Source organism: Eleutherodactylus coqui, chromosome 1 (genome assembly GCF_035609145.1).
Source record: "Eleutherodactylus coqui strain aEleCoq1 chromosome 1, aEleCoq1.hap1, whole genome shotgun sequence".
Taxonomy (NCBI): Eukaryota; Metazoa; Chordata; class Amphibia; order Anura; family Eleutherodactylidae; genus Eleutherodactylus; species Eleutherodactylus coqui.
This window is the reverse complement of record NC_089837.1, coordinates 340,139,658-340,156,327: the sequence shown is the minus strand read 5'-3', so window position 1 is coordinate 340,156,327 and position 16,670 is coordinate 340,139,658. Positions and strand designations below refer to the sequence as shown.

At 40.9% G+C, this 16,670-nt stretch overlaps 1 protein-coding gene across 1 annotated transcript in view; it reads left to right on the top strand.

Annotated features, from left to right (window-relative positions):
* DOC2B (double C2 domain beta) overlaps positions 1 to 16,670 on the top strand; it is a 613,986-nt gene that overhangs the window by 533,884 nt on the left and 63,432 nt on the right. Inside the window, exon 6 of the mRNA XM_066575887.1 lies at positions 7,376 to 7,533. Coding sequence (XP_066431984.1) covers positions 7,376 to 7,533 — 158 coding nt within the window. The remainder of the gene's footprint in view (positions 1 to 7,375; positions 7,534 to 16,670) is intronic.

Sequence of the window (16,670 nt, the reverse complement as noted above, 5' to 3'; positions counted from 1 at the left end):
TTTCATGGTACTCTTTTACCCCCTTACACAACGCGGTCGTGGTGCAGAGCATTGTGTGCCTTCTCCACTATCCTCCTCAGCCTTCTTCATTCCAGTTCCTAAGAATACTAGAGGAGACTGGGGAGGAGGATGCAGGAGGCAAACAATGCTGTGCACCGTGAACGCGCTGTGTGAGGACGGAGCAGTCAGATAGACGGTGGAGCTGAACGCATGCTGCCAGTGGTCCTCATTACAGCCAGTGGTGTGAGAAAGTGCGGGAAAATGTGCCGACTTAACCCTCCTGACACATAGCGACTGCCATGTTCTGCCAGTGGAAAAAATCTTGCATACATCTATATGAACCCAAAGGAGGTTTACAGTAGAGGCCTCATACAGCTCTGTGACAGCCTTATGACATACAAAACAGCAGCATAATATGGCCATATGCATGATAGATAATCACAATGGATACATGGATTTACATCTTATCACATTTTAGAAGCATTGCCATTGAATCCATCTCTAGTTCCATTTGCAGATTGACACCAGGAAATCAAACCCCTGCTTATTTGATGTTGCTCCTTGTAGTCTTTTTGTCACCCCACTTCCTGACATGTGAAAAGAAAAGCAAATATATTTTAATATTCTTTTAATCTGTTTGTATTTGAGAAAGCCATCTAAATCTTGTAGCTGCGAGGCTGCACTTCAATTAAAGCAGAATGTGATAACGAGTGCAGCGCTCTCATTTATATAGTGAAGAATTTCCAGGGGCTTTGACAGAAAACTGTGTGTCTGTCTGATTTGAATAGAGAAAGAAACTAGTATTAAAAACTGACATATAATCATAAAATATACATTTCTATAGGCAAAACCGAAGTAAGAAGTTATTTTCCGTAGACAACTGTAGACATATTCCCCAAAATTAAATATGTAAATGGAAGATAAAACAATGCCTCTACAGCACCACCTATTGGCAGGCAGCATTCCTGCAAGTCAGTGTCAGACCTTTTAATAAGCCTTGTAACAATAACTGTGAATTACGAGCCAAAGTCAGAGTCTTCTCCAGAAGGAAAGGATAACCATGTATAGACAGACTGTTTGGGGGGTTTTGCCCCTCATCAGTGAGCAGTGGGTTGCTGGCTTGGCTAGTGAACGCCTAAAGATGTGGGTCACTAAGGGTCTCATTTCTCCTCATGATGAGCACCTTGTAACTGTGAGTAGACATCTAAAGCCATGCATGCTCCTCTGAGAAATATGCAAATGACAAGATGGATGAATGCCTTTACAGCGCCACCTATTAGTAGTTAGCATTCCTGCAAGTCAATACATATTTCCCAGAGGAGCATGCATGGCCTTATAAGTCTTGTCACACTTACTACATGCTCTCTACAAGGGTAAACTATACCCTTTCTTACCCCAAAAATGAAATAGAAATATCTCTATATCTCTTAGAGACTGGTTGAAACTCTATTCTATCTCTTTAGTTTACCTACTGGGGACATCTTCTACATAGTAATATGTCCACTTTTGCTTGTCCATTTCTTAAATTACTCTGTTATTGTGCACACAAGTAACAGATCATATTAATAATGTATTCTAAAAACTTATTTGTTACTAGAGCCAATAAAAATTGTCCCTAGCAATACGTGATGGGCTCCACATAGGGTTGTCTAATGCTGAACCTTTGGAGTCAAACATTGTGTCAGAACCTGGGCCCACTAGTACTTTGTGGTGGGCCAGGACGACCATATTTGTGGGTAAGATGTGGGTAACTTAAAGGGATGTTCCCATCTCAGCCTTTCATGGACAAGATTGGAAAACCCAGCGCTCTGTCGGAAAGAGCTGAGCCCTGTTTCCGTACCTCTCATTAAAGTGAAAGGGAACAATGGAAACAACATAGCAGAACATACTATACTATTACTGTAACTTGGGTAGTTACGCAAACAGTGTAGCATGCTGAACTACGGCTGCCTCCATAGCTTCTATTCACTTCAATGAGAGTTACAGAAACAGCGCTCGGCTCTTTCCACCAGCCAAGTGGCCAGTAACCATGGCAGTGGTTCCCCATCCCGGCTATGAAAATCCGAGATGGGAACACCCCTTTAATCTCATATCTTTCCTTGTTGCATGGGAAAGTACAAGTTACTAATTCTTGCGAGCAGCCAATTCTGATCCGCACAATCCTGAGTACAGGAGAGATAAATCTAGGAATATTTCTTTATTTTCTTTAGTTTTTTGTCTTTATGAATCGCGTGTTGGAGATCATTTCTCCGGATTTTATGTCCGGATGGTACGTGCACACTGTGGGCACCCTGCTGCTATCACCATGCTGTTTGTATTCGCAGTAGCTCCTTCTATCTGCTTACCAGTGACCTGTAGATGCTATCCTTGTTAGAAGAATATGTTTTGCAGTGATAAAAGTTGTTAGATTCAGTCTTGGCTGTTTGAATGCACTGAAGATCTTAGCTATAGGCAACGGGCTTCTCTGTGTTTGAGATGAAAGCCGTTCAATCTCACATACGCAGGCAGCTTGTTGGTTTATGATAAATTGATGCTTGTATTGTATTGTTTTTTAATGTAGATGGTAGTGTCTAGGAAATGTATATGGGACTGTTAGCAACCAAGAGTAGCTGTGATTGTTAAATTAAATGTGTTGGAGTGAGGGCGACTTCAGACGACCGCATGCGCAACTGCACACACTTCGGCACAATATATTTACATGCGAGCAACACCCCCCTGCCATGATTTAAAAGGCTATTTAGCCTAATGAGGTCCAGATGTGTTCTTTTTATCACTGGGTTGCGCAGCGCATTGTGCATTTGCGCGCATATTGAGTGTACATTTGCGTAACTTTCATAGACTTCTATAGGGCCCTTGGTGCGCAAATACGTAGGAAAATAAAGCAGGTCCTATTTTTTTCTCCACGCACAAAATACGGAAATGAGAATGAACCCATTAAAATCAATGGGGTCTATTCTCCTTCTATTGCACAAAAAACACGCACAAATACAGTTGTAAGAAGGAAACCTAATTGTGGAAAGTTAGTAGATCATTTGCAGAGCATGTCTAAGGCCACATGTCCATGGGTGAGTTGGTTTGCGCGTGCGGGAGTCCGCAGCGGAATTCCACCCTGCCCACGGCCAATGACACTGCATACCTGTGCGGGCAGGCCTCTGTACTTCTGGGTTTTCTGTACTGCGTATGGTCCGCACAGCTCGCTGTCAAACATGCACAGTACAGATTTTTTTTTGTTTAAATCTCCTGCTTTTCTACAGAGAAATGGATCATGCTGCGATTTGTTTTCTGGACCAAATCAAATCCACATGCTTAAGGCCCATTTACACAGAATGATGATCACTCAAAATTCGCTCAAACGGCAGTTGAGTGACAGTTTTGCGCGATCACTTTGCATAACCTCTTAAGCGAGATACCGCTGATAGCTTCGACAACAGCAGGAGGGCTGACAGCTGCTTTGTTTTCGGAGCTATTAACAGTATCCTGCTGAGAACTCCGAGCGGGATACCAGCTGAAAGAATATTATCAGCAGTATCCCGCTGAGAACTCAGAGAGTGATGCTGATAAGAGTCATTGCTGACCTTTAGCTTGCTTAAAGTCAGTGATGAACGAATAGTGCACAAAAAGTGCACGATGGCTCCACATTTAGACGCAATGATCATCGCTCAAAAGACGGCTTTTTGAGCGATAACTTTTGCATTTAACCCCTTGAGTGGCAGGTTTCCTACCACCCTGTCGTGCCCACCAGGGCAGGTGTTTTAAAATGGTCTAATCATTGAATTTCAACTAGTTTTGCAGTTGCGTCTCAAGAGCCATAACTTTTTCATTTTTCCATTGACATGGCCATATGAGGGCTTGTTTTTTGCGGGACAAGTTGTGATTTTTTAAACAGGGGGGAGGAAAAAAAGAAATGGGGAAAAAAGAAAAAAAGGGGCCATGTCATTAAGGGGTTAAATAATGTATTAACTTCCTTCTCTGGGTCATTACGACGCACACGGATACCACATGTGTGATTGTATTTTTGATTTTTTACAAAGTAAAGGGAGACAAGTGTTTTTATTTTTTTAATAATTTTTTTACTTTTTTATTTTTTTATTTTTTTGTCCCTTTAGGGGACTTCCACAGGGACCCATCAGGACCCCTGATCACATTCCGGGGGTCCGATGGTGACAGCCCTTTACATGCTGCAGTGACAACCCTTTACATGCTGCAGTCACATAGACTGCAGCATGTAAAGGGTTAACACAGCAGAGATCTGAGGTTTTCTCTGATCTCTGCTGTAAGAGCTAGTACCTAGCTGTCCTCTGACAGCTAACAACCAGCTCTCCCTGCCACAGAGACCATCGGCTTGCTTCTGACAAGCCGATGGTCTCTATGGCAACTTGTAAACAAAGCAGGACATTGCCGACATGTCGGCAATATCTTCTGCTGGTTTTTCAAAGCCCTTGCACTGCTCTCTGTGGGTCTGTGCAGGCAGAGCACACTGTCACAGCTTGTGGTATTGTGCTCTGCAGCTCCCATAGTGATACATAGCCCGGAAATCTTCCGGGCTATGTTGCTATGAGCAGTGGAGCTCGTCCCCAGAAATTTTCCGGGCGTGCCACTCAAGGGGTTAAACGGGTCTTTAATTAATTTGTGGTCGCCCATGCTTCCTTATGGGTGGCTTGATTTGCGGATCTCCCGCGCAGGGGGTCCGCAAATCCAATCCATCCGTGGACATTGGGCCTAAGTATTAGCAGGTTATTTCTATAATATCAGTGGGCAGTAGTTTTTTTCATCTTAAAAAACTTCTTCCTCCAGTTTATCAAACTTTGATATAGTACAGTGCCATCTTCCGCACACTGCAGTTATACCTTATCCATAAAAAATAAATCAGCTGTAGATTTAAATTATTTTTAATGGTTTCAACTTGACTATGCCTTTCTTATGGAAGGAAATAAGAGTTGACTAAGACTACTTATCCATAGTAGCCAGTAACTTCTGGTAGTGAACCTAAGGCCAGCTGCACAAAAACTTAATTTGCTGCATGCTGCCTTCAGGTGACAGTCTCGCAGCCTGCAGCAAGTATGTAATAACATTGCTTACTTGCTGCATGGCACCAATTGCCATGCGCTATTTTGGCATGTATGCACGCGTATTACGTGCCAAAATAGAACATGCTGCGATCTGTATTTCACTCACTTAGTCTGATTGGCAGCATGGAAACCTATGGCAGATTGATACAGCGAATTCTGCCTACAAAACCTGTGCTTGAAATATGTAGTAACAACATGGTCATGTGAAGGAGCCCTAATACAGAGAGTTTACAGAGAATCAGTGTTGTTTTGAATGTAACTACAAGTACTCTAAGCAGAGCTTTAGAATATTTGAACCCACTACATTAAATGTCTATGGGACTGTTAAAGACGGGTGAATACAGTGCTCTGCTGTTTCTGTCAGCCCCATACATGTAGAATGGAGTGGCAGTGTGTATGCATGACAGCTCCATTCAAAATCCTCTTCATTATGGTCGTGCAATGAGGAGAAATGGGGGGCCCAGGACCCCCGTTCTCCAAATTGGTGTGAGTGAGGCCCCAGCAGTCATGTATTTATCACCCATCCAGTGGATAGGTAACAAGTATTTGGTACTGTTGCATTATGTCTCCTCCGGATGTATGGGTCGAGACATGGGTTGGGAGCCCTGAGTTACAGGGTACACCTAGGTGATGGGCACAGCTGCAACTTGGTATTTTTCATGGGATTTAAGGTCTTAGTGCCAGAAATGATGGGTCTGCTTGAATTACCTATTTTGTGTAATTTAGAGAGTATTTGTTGTCAGATTTTGGGACTCTCATCTATGGGGTCCAATAAGTATGGTGGCACAGGGTTAAGTCTCTTCATAATTTGTATAAGATTATTGATATTTCTGGGTGAGATGTGCCGGCTGTGTGCTTCCTGGATACAATTCATTATTACGGAGTGTATGCATTATTTTTGGTGGTATAATTTAACATTTTCTGACAGTCTCTATTTAGAATTTGATTATTTCCTGGACTGGTCGTAGGGTCATGTTGTTCTCATATGTCAAAGACTCCTGTTCCACAGAATTATTTGATATTTTTACATTTATTTCATCATGATAGAATTCATTTAAAAAGGGCTATCCAGTTTAGAAAACCCATTTTCATAGGCAATTCATATTTCATAGAGGGGGTCAAGCTAGTATATATTCTTGGACAGAATAGAGATTAATTACAAAGAAGTTCTCTCGCTCTGGAGGACCTACGCTGTCTTGCATTATGCAGACCACCCATGGATTTTAATGAGCACTGTGTAATGCTCAAATTTGCCTGTGATGGCACTGCAGGAAAACTGAACACTTGGGGCTGCATCATGCACTATTGATTTCAATGGGTTTGTTCTTTTCCTTTCTTTTTTTACACACGTGGAAAAAAATAGGACATGCTCTATTTCTGTGCACATTTGCTCACCAAGAGTCCCCATAGAAGTCTACGGGAGGTGCGCAAATGCACTCTGAATGCACAATTCCGTGAAAAAAGGAACACATCTGGACTTTGTTAGGCTAAGGGCTCGGTCAGACGAGCGTTTTTTGTTTTGTTTTTAAACGCATGAATAGCCGCGCTTAAAGAGCAGCTCTATACACAGGTTCATGTGATTTTTCTACACATGATATTTGTGTTTTTTTTCTAGCGCAGCTATTCATGCGCTAAGAAATTGTTTGTCTGGCCGAGACCTTAATAGGCTTTTAAATCATGAGGGGGAGCGTCCTGCACCCATGTGAACATGTCCTGTGTGCACAAAAAAAGTACAGTAAAATGCCTGATACATGCGCAAAGGCGCCTCATTCACGGTGCAAATGGGTTTTGCTGAAGCATATGCAATTGTGCATACGTCCGTCTGAAGACACACTTACTGTCAGGTTTCCCCATATATTACATCTGATATCAATGGGATCCCTGAAGTGGAACACTTTGTGATGCTGATTATGAAGATAACCTTTTTTTTTTTATTACTTCTGTCTTTTTGCCATTTTGCTACTAGTTTATTACGTGGCATTTTGTGGTCATTTTCTTCCCTGGTTCCTGTTTTTATTGTTCTGTGCGAATTAGATAAAATGGCCTGAAGCAATTAAAGCAATCTCTGTTTATACAATTTTCCTTTAACTTACAGTAATCGACACTAATTATTATCTTGTTCAAAATATCAAGAAAAGCAGAACAGTAATAACATGAAATTGCACAAATCAGCTGCCTGCTAAATACATGTCAGGACCTTTAATAATCTCTGTAGATACAAGGAAATCTCTCCCTAGATGTTCTTTATTGTGGCAACTGTGCAACTCATTTCCACTGTCATTAACATTTTGTGTTTCCACCCACAGATAGATAAAACAGAAGATAAATCTTTGGAGGAACGTGGGCGAATTCTTATATCCTTAAAATACAGCTCCCAAAAGTCAGGGCTCCTGGTAGGAATTATCAGATGTGCACATCTAGCAGCAATGGATGCAAACGGTTACTCTGATCCCTATGTGAAAACGTAAGTTTAGTGCTTAACTTTATTAACCTTTTCCAATCCACTGTCTGACGTCTTCTTACATTCTGATTGAAGCCTGTGCAGCTCTGATGTCGGGAGACGTCCGGCAGGGTATTCTTACTGTATATTGCCGACCGCTCTGTTGTCGGGGGCCTCTCCGGCATGTCACGTACTGCAGTACTGTCTCTAGCCAGCAGATGGCGCCATTGTATAATGGCAAAAAGAGAAAGCCCCCTAGGAAACCCTGAATCCAAAATTAGATTGCAAAGGGTTAATGTCAGACTCCTGTAAAGACGCCAATGCATAGTGATGACAGTGTTGAAATGTAGAGATATTGTCTATGGTGACTCCTATTACCCTCTGCACTGAATGATTACAGAAAAGTCAATCTACTATAAGTTTGCATTGCTGAATCAATAAATCTATGACATACATCTATTACATGCACTTATTATATTCGAGTATGACACTCTCTGTAATGGTACAAGACCGTAAATTAAGGGGATGTTACATTTTTAGAGAATAAATACTATTCATTGTCTGTTGAAAGGTTATACTGCTTTTCAATATACCTTGCATCTTAATGTTGCATTCAATAGGAATAGGATACATGCTTGTCCTGATCATGGGTTCATTAGGTTACAGTGCAGAGGTGTTCTAGCACCCATGTGCCCATCACATGATACGAATAAAAAAATAAAGGTTTCCATTGAATGACAAGAATCTGAGACTTTATAAACGGGGTAATTGATGCAGAATGTATGCTGTATAATGAATTATACAACAAATTATTTCTTGGAATTAAAGTACTTTCAGATGAAACGAACGACGTTTTAACCTGTAATGCGAACAATGGGTCGTCTTTTATACATTCCAATTTGATTTAACTGATTTTATAGCATTCCATTGCTATAAGGTATAATCTGTTTTAAAGGCACAGTATGAGACCAATGGACCTGAATTACTGCCATTCAAAAGCTATTATGGATGAGCTGTTTTCTACATCAGAGCAATAATTGTGACTGCTGTTAGACTGGTGCCATACTCTTGGAAATCTTGAAATCCTAGTGATTGAAGTCTTTCCTGAGGGTGACAGTGACAAAGGGGATCAAGAATAAAGCAAACATAATGACACTAGTTGAGCAGTATAATTATTGTGCGGGGAGCCCAGATTCCACATTCTGCAATGCTTACACACTTCAATGAACCTAGGTGGCAGCTCGCGGCATTGGTCCTAAAACTAGCAGAATTTATTTAAAAGAATATCTGTGACAGTGTCTTCATTTGTGGATAATTGGAGCTCAAGAGAGATACTGAAGCTCTATACTGTCACCCCGAGGAAAGTCTGACTCATTCCTAATGAATGGAAACACTTGCAAAATAGTAGCCTTGTCCTTTCTATATCCAGATACAGCCTGCCTCACCAAAATACCACAGGGAGATGCTGCAAAGTACTCCTAGGATGCAACAAGGGATTTAATACCATGCTGGCGTACTTAATTTGCACAAACGGATAAATCCACTTGACATCATCTAATCTGATGTTTATGTATGTGCTTGTCAACTGGGATTTTGTTACAGTTCATAAGCATTTCAATGAAAATACATCTGTTGCTTTTAACAAATATGACAAGTATTGATGCCATTTTACTGGTCCCTGTGGTGGCCTTTAAATAAAGGAATAATATGTTTTACAATGCAATGCAAAAAAAGGATATACCCAGAATAAATCCATTTTATGCACATGATTGAATACCATTTGGCTTTTAATCTAAATAGCTTTGAAGTTCAGTGCTGAATGATTTTTTAATATTATCTTCATAGAGGCCATAGCTTTGTACTCTGCTACAGATAACCATCATAGACCTGAATCCTGGCCGGCTTTAGCCACCATTACTAGTCTAGAGGTTTACTGCATACCGTCATTTTATCACATTGGACACTGTTGAGGAACAATTTTTTTTTGCACTTTAATGCATGTATTTTGGGCTAACAATCATTTTAGAAATGGTGTTTCATTAAACATTTTGCACCATTTGTCTCCTGCAGCTTTTACATATCACTGTATACAGACACTGCAGTCAAAGTCTCAGTAGGATATCCGTCAGTGAGGCTAGACTGATGGCTTAAGGCCCATTTACACGTAACGATTATCACTCAAAATTTGTTCAAACGATTAAATTTGAGCAATAATCATTACATGTAAACGCTGCCATCGTGCACTTTTCGCTTGAATGCTGATTTTAAGGTGAACTTAAAAACCATTATTCAGCTACTGGAGATAGAGCAGTTTGCATTCCAGTAGACCACATGCTGTGTTCTCCGCGGGGAGCCAGCAGATTACATTGTATTCTGCCAGCAGTCCCCATTAGAACAATGCAGCTGATTGAACAGCTGGGCATGTGTTTAATCATATGCTGGGCTCTGCAAACAGCTTGTGGAGGCTCATTTAAATGCAAATAAAGATGATAAAGTGTTAATGGTAATTACTGGCCATTAACACATTATGCAAATAGATCGCAAAATCTTTCAATCCTTCAGTCATTTGAAAGATTATCTTTGCATGTATATGAGCCCCTAAAGGACCTTTTACATACAAACAGGATCACTCAAAAGATTGCTTTTGAGCAATCATTTTGCATAAAATACTAATTGGTACTATTGCCAATTCGTAGCTTATTAATGCGTGAGCCACTGAGAGCTATAGTCAGAGAACAGCGGGTGGTCTGTTCTCTGAACACATTCCCTTTGTTCTGCCTTGAGGCTGACAGCTGAGACAATGTTATCAGTGCTCCCCGTGGAGAACACAGCGTGAAGTCCCTGCTATCAGCTCTTCTGCCAAAGGATGAATTTGATGCCGAACATAAAATCATCATTTCAGCAGAAAAGGGAAAGATGGACACATTTACATGCAGTGATTATCGCTCAAAAAATGACTTTTGAGCGATACCTGTTGTGTGTAAAAGGGCCTTTAGTTTCTCTCTGCTCTCTCTAGCATATTCTTAGCAGTTAATGTCAATTTATGACCACAAAAGAAGTTAAAGGGGTTGTCCCGCGGCAGCAAGTGGGTCTATACACTTCTGTATGGCCATATTAATGCACTTTGTAATGTACATTGTGCATTAATTATGAGCCATACAGAAGTTATAAGAAGTTTTTCACTTACCTGCTCCGTTGCTAGCGTCCTCGTTTCCATGGAGCCGTCTAATTTCGGGCGTCTAATGGCCAAATTAGACGCGCTTGCGCAGTCTGGGTCTTCTTCTTTCCTCAATGGGGCTCCGTGTAGCTCCGTGTAGCTCCGCCCCGTCACGTGCCGATTCCAGCCAATCAGGAGGCTGGAATCGGCAATGGACCGCACAGAAGCCCTGCGGTCCACCGAGGAACAAGATCCCGGCGGCCATCTTCAACCGGTAAGTAAGAAGTCACCGGAGCGCGGGGATTAAGGTAAGCGCTGTGCGGTGTTCTTTTTTAACCCCTGCATCGGGGTTGTCTCGCGCCGAACGGGGGGGGGGATTGGAAAAAAAAAAAACGTTTCGGCGCGGGACAACCCCTTTAATCTTTGTTGTGATCATAAATTAGCTGATAAACATGATAAACAGTGCAGGAGAAGAGATAAGGGATGAAAACTAAACCAGCAGTTCAACTTCACTAATTGGGCGATCATTGCTCAAAATTCGTTCAAACAAACTAATTTGAGCGATAATTGTCCAGTGTAAAGGCAAAAAAAATCGCTCACTATTCATTCACAGGTTGTTAAGCTGACCTTTCAGTCAGCATAAAAAACATCGCTGGATCGTGGGCTTGTTGTTCAGTGTAAATGCTCCCCGCTCAGTGCTGCACATAGAAGGTGAAGCGCTAAGCAAGAAGCCTGTGATGCAGCGCTGAAGTCTATCAGTGTAAACACTCTGCACGAGTGCTCATGACCTTAGCGGTGATGTCCGTGCTCGTGCATTTGTTTAGCCGACTGTCGGCCCATGCAAAAGGGCCATAACAGATCTCTTACTGAGATTGTGGTGTCTTTATACAGTAATATGTAGAAGCTGCAGAAGACAAATGGTGAAAAACATTTAATTAAATACCATTGCAAAAATGATTGTCAGTCCAGAATACATGCATTTGAAAAAAAAATTCCCCTCAATGGTGTCTATAATCTTTAACTCCATGTGTTTACGTGGGATTTGAATCTGTACCAGATACCCAGGACTGCAACAGTAACAAGAGGGCATCCGCTATGTCTAGAAGAAAGCAGGTTTCATCGCCAACACAGAAAAGGGTTCTTTACTGTAAGAGCAGTGAGACTGTGGAACTCTCTGTCTGAGGATGTGGTGATGGCAAAATCCATAGAGGAGTTTAAAAGGGGACTTGATGTCTTTCTATAGGGAAAGGATATTACAGGATATAAATCTTAGGTCAATTGTTAATCAGGGTATACAGGCAGGTAGGAACTATTAGGGGTTGATCCAGGGATTAGTCTGATTGCCATTAGGGAGTCAGGAAGGAATTTTCCCCTAAATGGGCTAATTGGCTTCTGCTCTTGAGGTTTTTGCCTTCCTCTTGATCAACGACATAGGAGGATAAACAGGCTGAACTAGATGGACATTGTCTTCATTCGGCCTTACATACTATGTTACTATGTTTATATAAATTACAATGCCCAATAGATTACTATAAAATAATATAAGGAGTCAATCATCACAGGATGATGAAAACCGAGATAGCATTAAAAGGTGGACAACAGATGGGACTGAGATGTCTTCAAATGCTCATATAAAGCCCCTTAACTTTTCTTGAATTTAATGTTAAAATCCCAAGGACTCTTCATTCACATGGCAAAGATGTGTGTTTTTTCATTAGAGAACACTTGAAATTGATTTTAAAAAATGTAACTGGCTGCTGTCGGAAGTTGACCTAAATATATATTAGTCAATTTTAATGCTTTATATACTGTATGAAATGAGTTATTACTAGGGAAAATGTAACAATTAATATACTTGGAATAGCCTTGCTATTAAGTTTTAGGGCCTACATAGGACAGTCGTCAGGCGCTTGAGTCCTATAGTCTTCCCAACAATTGTCGCTCCTGTGCTCTCACACAGGAGCAATAATCATCCCGTGAATGGAGACAAAGAAAGTCGGACAACTCTTCTGGCTGCTTACCTCCATTCACAGTAAACAGGCAGCCGTAGATGAATGAATGAATGCCTGTTTACATGGGCCAATCATCATGTGATTTCTATGCATACCTAAACTGAACGATGAAGGATCTTTCAGTCGCTGGCAGTGTTTACACTGAATGATTATTGTTCAGTTTTGCATGATAAACTGAATTAATCGTTTCATGTAAAAGGCTCCTTAATTTTGAAGTCAATCTAAAGCAATCATTCTACATTTACTATCCAGATGTTGGTAGCATAGTTATATTTGTGACATATTTGGCTATAGTAGCTCACATTTAGGGAGAAAATACCTAAATAATAAAAAGGACTAGCTTACCATAGACTGCCATGCAAGTGTATGGTCATGCCATAGCTATGAAGAATTATATAGAAAGTCCATAGTCCACCATATAGAATTACATTCTAAGATCCATCACAGGTTAGACATGCACCACTGACACATTTCAGACCTAAAGAGTATCTTAGTCACAGCACAATAGTGCCAAAACCGGTGGGCATATTTAAAATTGCAAACAGCCAATGAACATAAAAAAAACACAGTTATGTGAAATATATCAAATGACATGATAAATAACCTGATAATGACATGTATAGTCCAACACTGGGGCGTAGCTAAAGGCTCATGGGCTCGGGTGCAAAAGTTTATCTTGGGACTCCCCATAACCCCTTAACACAGGGGCGTAACTTGAAGCTCCTGGGCCCCAATGCAAAACCTGTAACAGGGCCCCCAACTATAATACTTTATTCATAGTACTGGGCTCCTTATATGGAGAAAAGAGGTCTTATGGGCCCCCTAAAAATCCTGGGACCGGGTGCAACCGCATCCCCTACATCTCCTATAGTTACGCCAGTGGTCCAAAATATAAAAGACAGAAATGTATTAATATAACAATGCAAAAATATATAAATGTTCTACAATAATAATATAGAAATTAGGCTCCATTCCTATCACATTGTTACCTTTCATTGGAGGTATACATTGGGACTCCCGATAGAGATATGGAATATGTTACTATTGTAGTACCCTTCTCCACCTCCATTCTCCTCCTATACTTGCACTTTCCAAAATGTGATTGTTCTCAGTAAGATAAACCAAGTAATCTTTTAGATATGATACCTTTTAATGGCTAACAAAAATACATGATGTTAGAGCGAGCTTTTGGACCTACTCAGGGTTCTTTCTCAGGCATAAAGGAATTAAGCCTGAGGAAGAACCTTGCGTTGGTTCGAAAGCTCACTATACCTTCATGTATTTTTGTTAGCCATTAAAAGGTATCATATCTACAAGGTTTCTCTTGCTGGGAACAATCACACTTTGCTCTACTGGCTAACACAGTACTTAACTTTTTCATTTGCACTTTCCAGACACATACAAAAATGTGGAAGTATCATAATTCAGACTGCTGTTTAGTATCCTTAACAGGTCTCTATTAACCCCTTAGCACAATCTATCTTATATGTGCAGAGAAAGTGCGGAAGGTTTGTATGCAGCTGGCTCTGGAGTAAGTCTGCTCTGTATGCGTCGGGTAGCGTCTGTCAAAGCCAGCTGACAGCCAACCGCATTGGCCAGGATCAGAGAAAGCTCCGGTCCTAGTTGCTAACCATTTAGATGCTACAATCAGTGTTCACCACAACATTTTAAATTACTTGACAAATGGAGAGGGATCCCCCTCTTTCTCAAATTGACCCCCTGCATTCATATATGGACAGTGATCATGGGAGCTTCCCTGCATATGTGCTCAATTAAAGGAAAGCACAATACTCTAGAGAGCCCAGGCTCCTCTACAGTGATTCCCTCCAGCCTGGGAAGACCCTCAGCTTCCGAGCCTTTACCCAGTGAGATGAGTGCCTTAAGAATTTACTCTACATGGTGGACACTGGACTTTCTCTTTGTTTTTACAGTATAACTAAATAGGTATGTATCGGTGAGATATCAGAAGTACAGGTATACAGCCATTTGTTTTTCTTTTGACTAATCATTTCGTTGATAGAATGCATAATAAAATAGGCAGCATTTTCGTGGCTTGTTAGTCATGTACATATAGGTTGTATATAGATAACCCTAACATAGGGTGCATTTACACAGACCATCAGTTGGATGAGCAATCACTCAAAAGAGCGATTACGGACGACTGTTGTCCAATGGAATGGCTCACTTGTCGGAGTTGCTTGGTTTGCAGCTCATCCAAAATCAAGCGACTGTCAGTCCATGTAAACAGACAGTTGTTCATCTATGATTGACTCCCTGTTTACTCTGAATAGAGGCAGGCAGCCAGAACAGATCTCAGTGAGCAATTATTATCCTGTATAAAAGCACAGGAGTGATAATTAGTGGCACGGCTGTCGGGCACTTAAGCATCTGACAGTTGCCCTGTGTAAAAGTACCTTTACATATTTTCTTGTATTAAGTCTTATCTTTCCACTTCTGGCTAAAATAAAGAGGCTAAAACAGTTGCACCAGCAATGGAAAGTTATAGAATGCATAGTGCAAATTCTTCTAGATTATATTATCTAGTGCCTATATAAATTCCCATCATATGCGAGCATGACAAGTATATCATAGTTCATTAGTTGGAGAAGGTCCAGAAAAACTATTAAAGCAACCCTCTAGTGCAGAAGTAAAACTTGTCTATACATTGCAAATGAACAGTCAACATATCTTGTGTCCATGCTGCTTCCTTTTTTCCGCTCTGCTCCCTCATTCCACCCTGCACAACAGGGCCATTGCTGTCTCACACTTCCCCATGCATAGTGCTAGAGTAAAATCTAATAAATGCCCCTTCCATTGCCCTTGGATGGACCAAGTTATGGAGAATGGAAGAGGAACCAGAGCAAAGGAATAGAGGCAACATGGAAACTAAATAGAGCATCCGATATATTGACTATACATTTGCAATCTATAGTAAAGTTTTAGTTGTGGACTGGAGGATTGCTTTAAACAAACAGTGAGTAAACCAGAGCAGTGTTGGCTATGAGATATGTTATACGTAAGCTACACTAAGGGTGTGTTCACATGTAACAGATAGGATAGGTTATCAATAGTTAATCGTCGTAGACCCGCCATATCACATCCCCTACTGTCAGTTCAGCGGGCCAAAGGTGTCATAGGAGACAGGACTGGAAGTGGCCTAAATGGCTTCACTTCCATTGAAATCAGTGGGAGCTGAAGCAGTTATTATACTTCCTCGCCCGTCCCCAGTGTTGGATCCAAAATTGCTGGAACTGTGATAGCTGCTTCAGCTCTCATTGATCTCAATGGAAGTGAAGCCAATTAGGCCACTTAGAGTCCCATCTCATCTCCTATGACACACATCTGGCCTGCTGCGCTGACAGCCAAGCGGGGCGACCAGATGATTGTTGGAGATCCCAAGCAGCAGGTCCCTGGTGATTAACTCTTGATGACCTATCCTAAGGATAGGTCATCATCAATAGTTTTTACCTGGCAAACCCCTTTAGTGAAAGTCATCCTACAAATACAGGGGGAAGTTAATTATAAAATACACAGTCACTTGTTAATATTCTGCTCCTATAGAGTTTGTAATGTGTCTTATGTGTTTTCCACCTTTAGAGTACATAAATGTGGCACAAACACAGTATTCCACTAGTGTCGCACACAATTTATTGCAGGGACACTTCATTAAACCTATGGTTTGTGAAACATTTAATTACCATTTTTATTACTTTATAAAATAATTAGGTTATTTATGGAAGGCAAAATTCCACATTAATGAGTCTTCTTCATCTGTTCAAGAACTCGGCTCACTTCTAGAAATTAAATGTCTGCAGTGATTGCAGAATAATGAATATTGACAGAAAGCTCTTTTTTTTCCTGTGATTGTTAATGAAGCCAGCATGCCTCTGTAATATCACAAGCAGAATGAACAGAATTTCAAGTGAATACAAAGAATCTTTGGATCTCTGCGGGGTTACTTTAATCACTAGGGGTACAAAATGGATAATTAT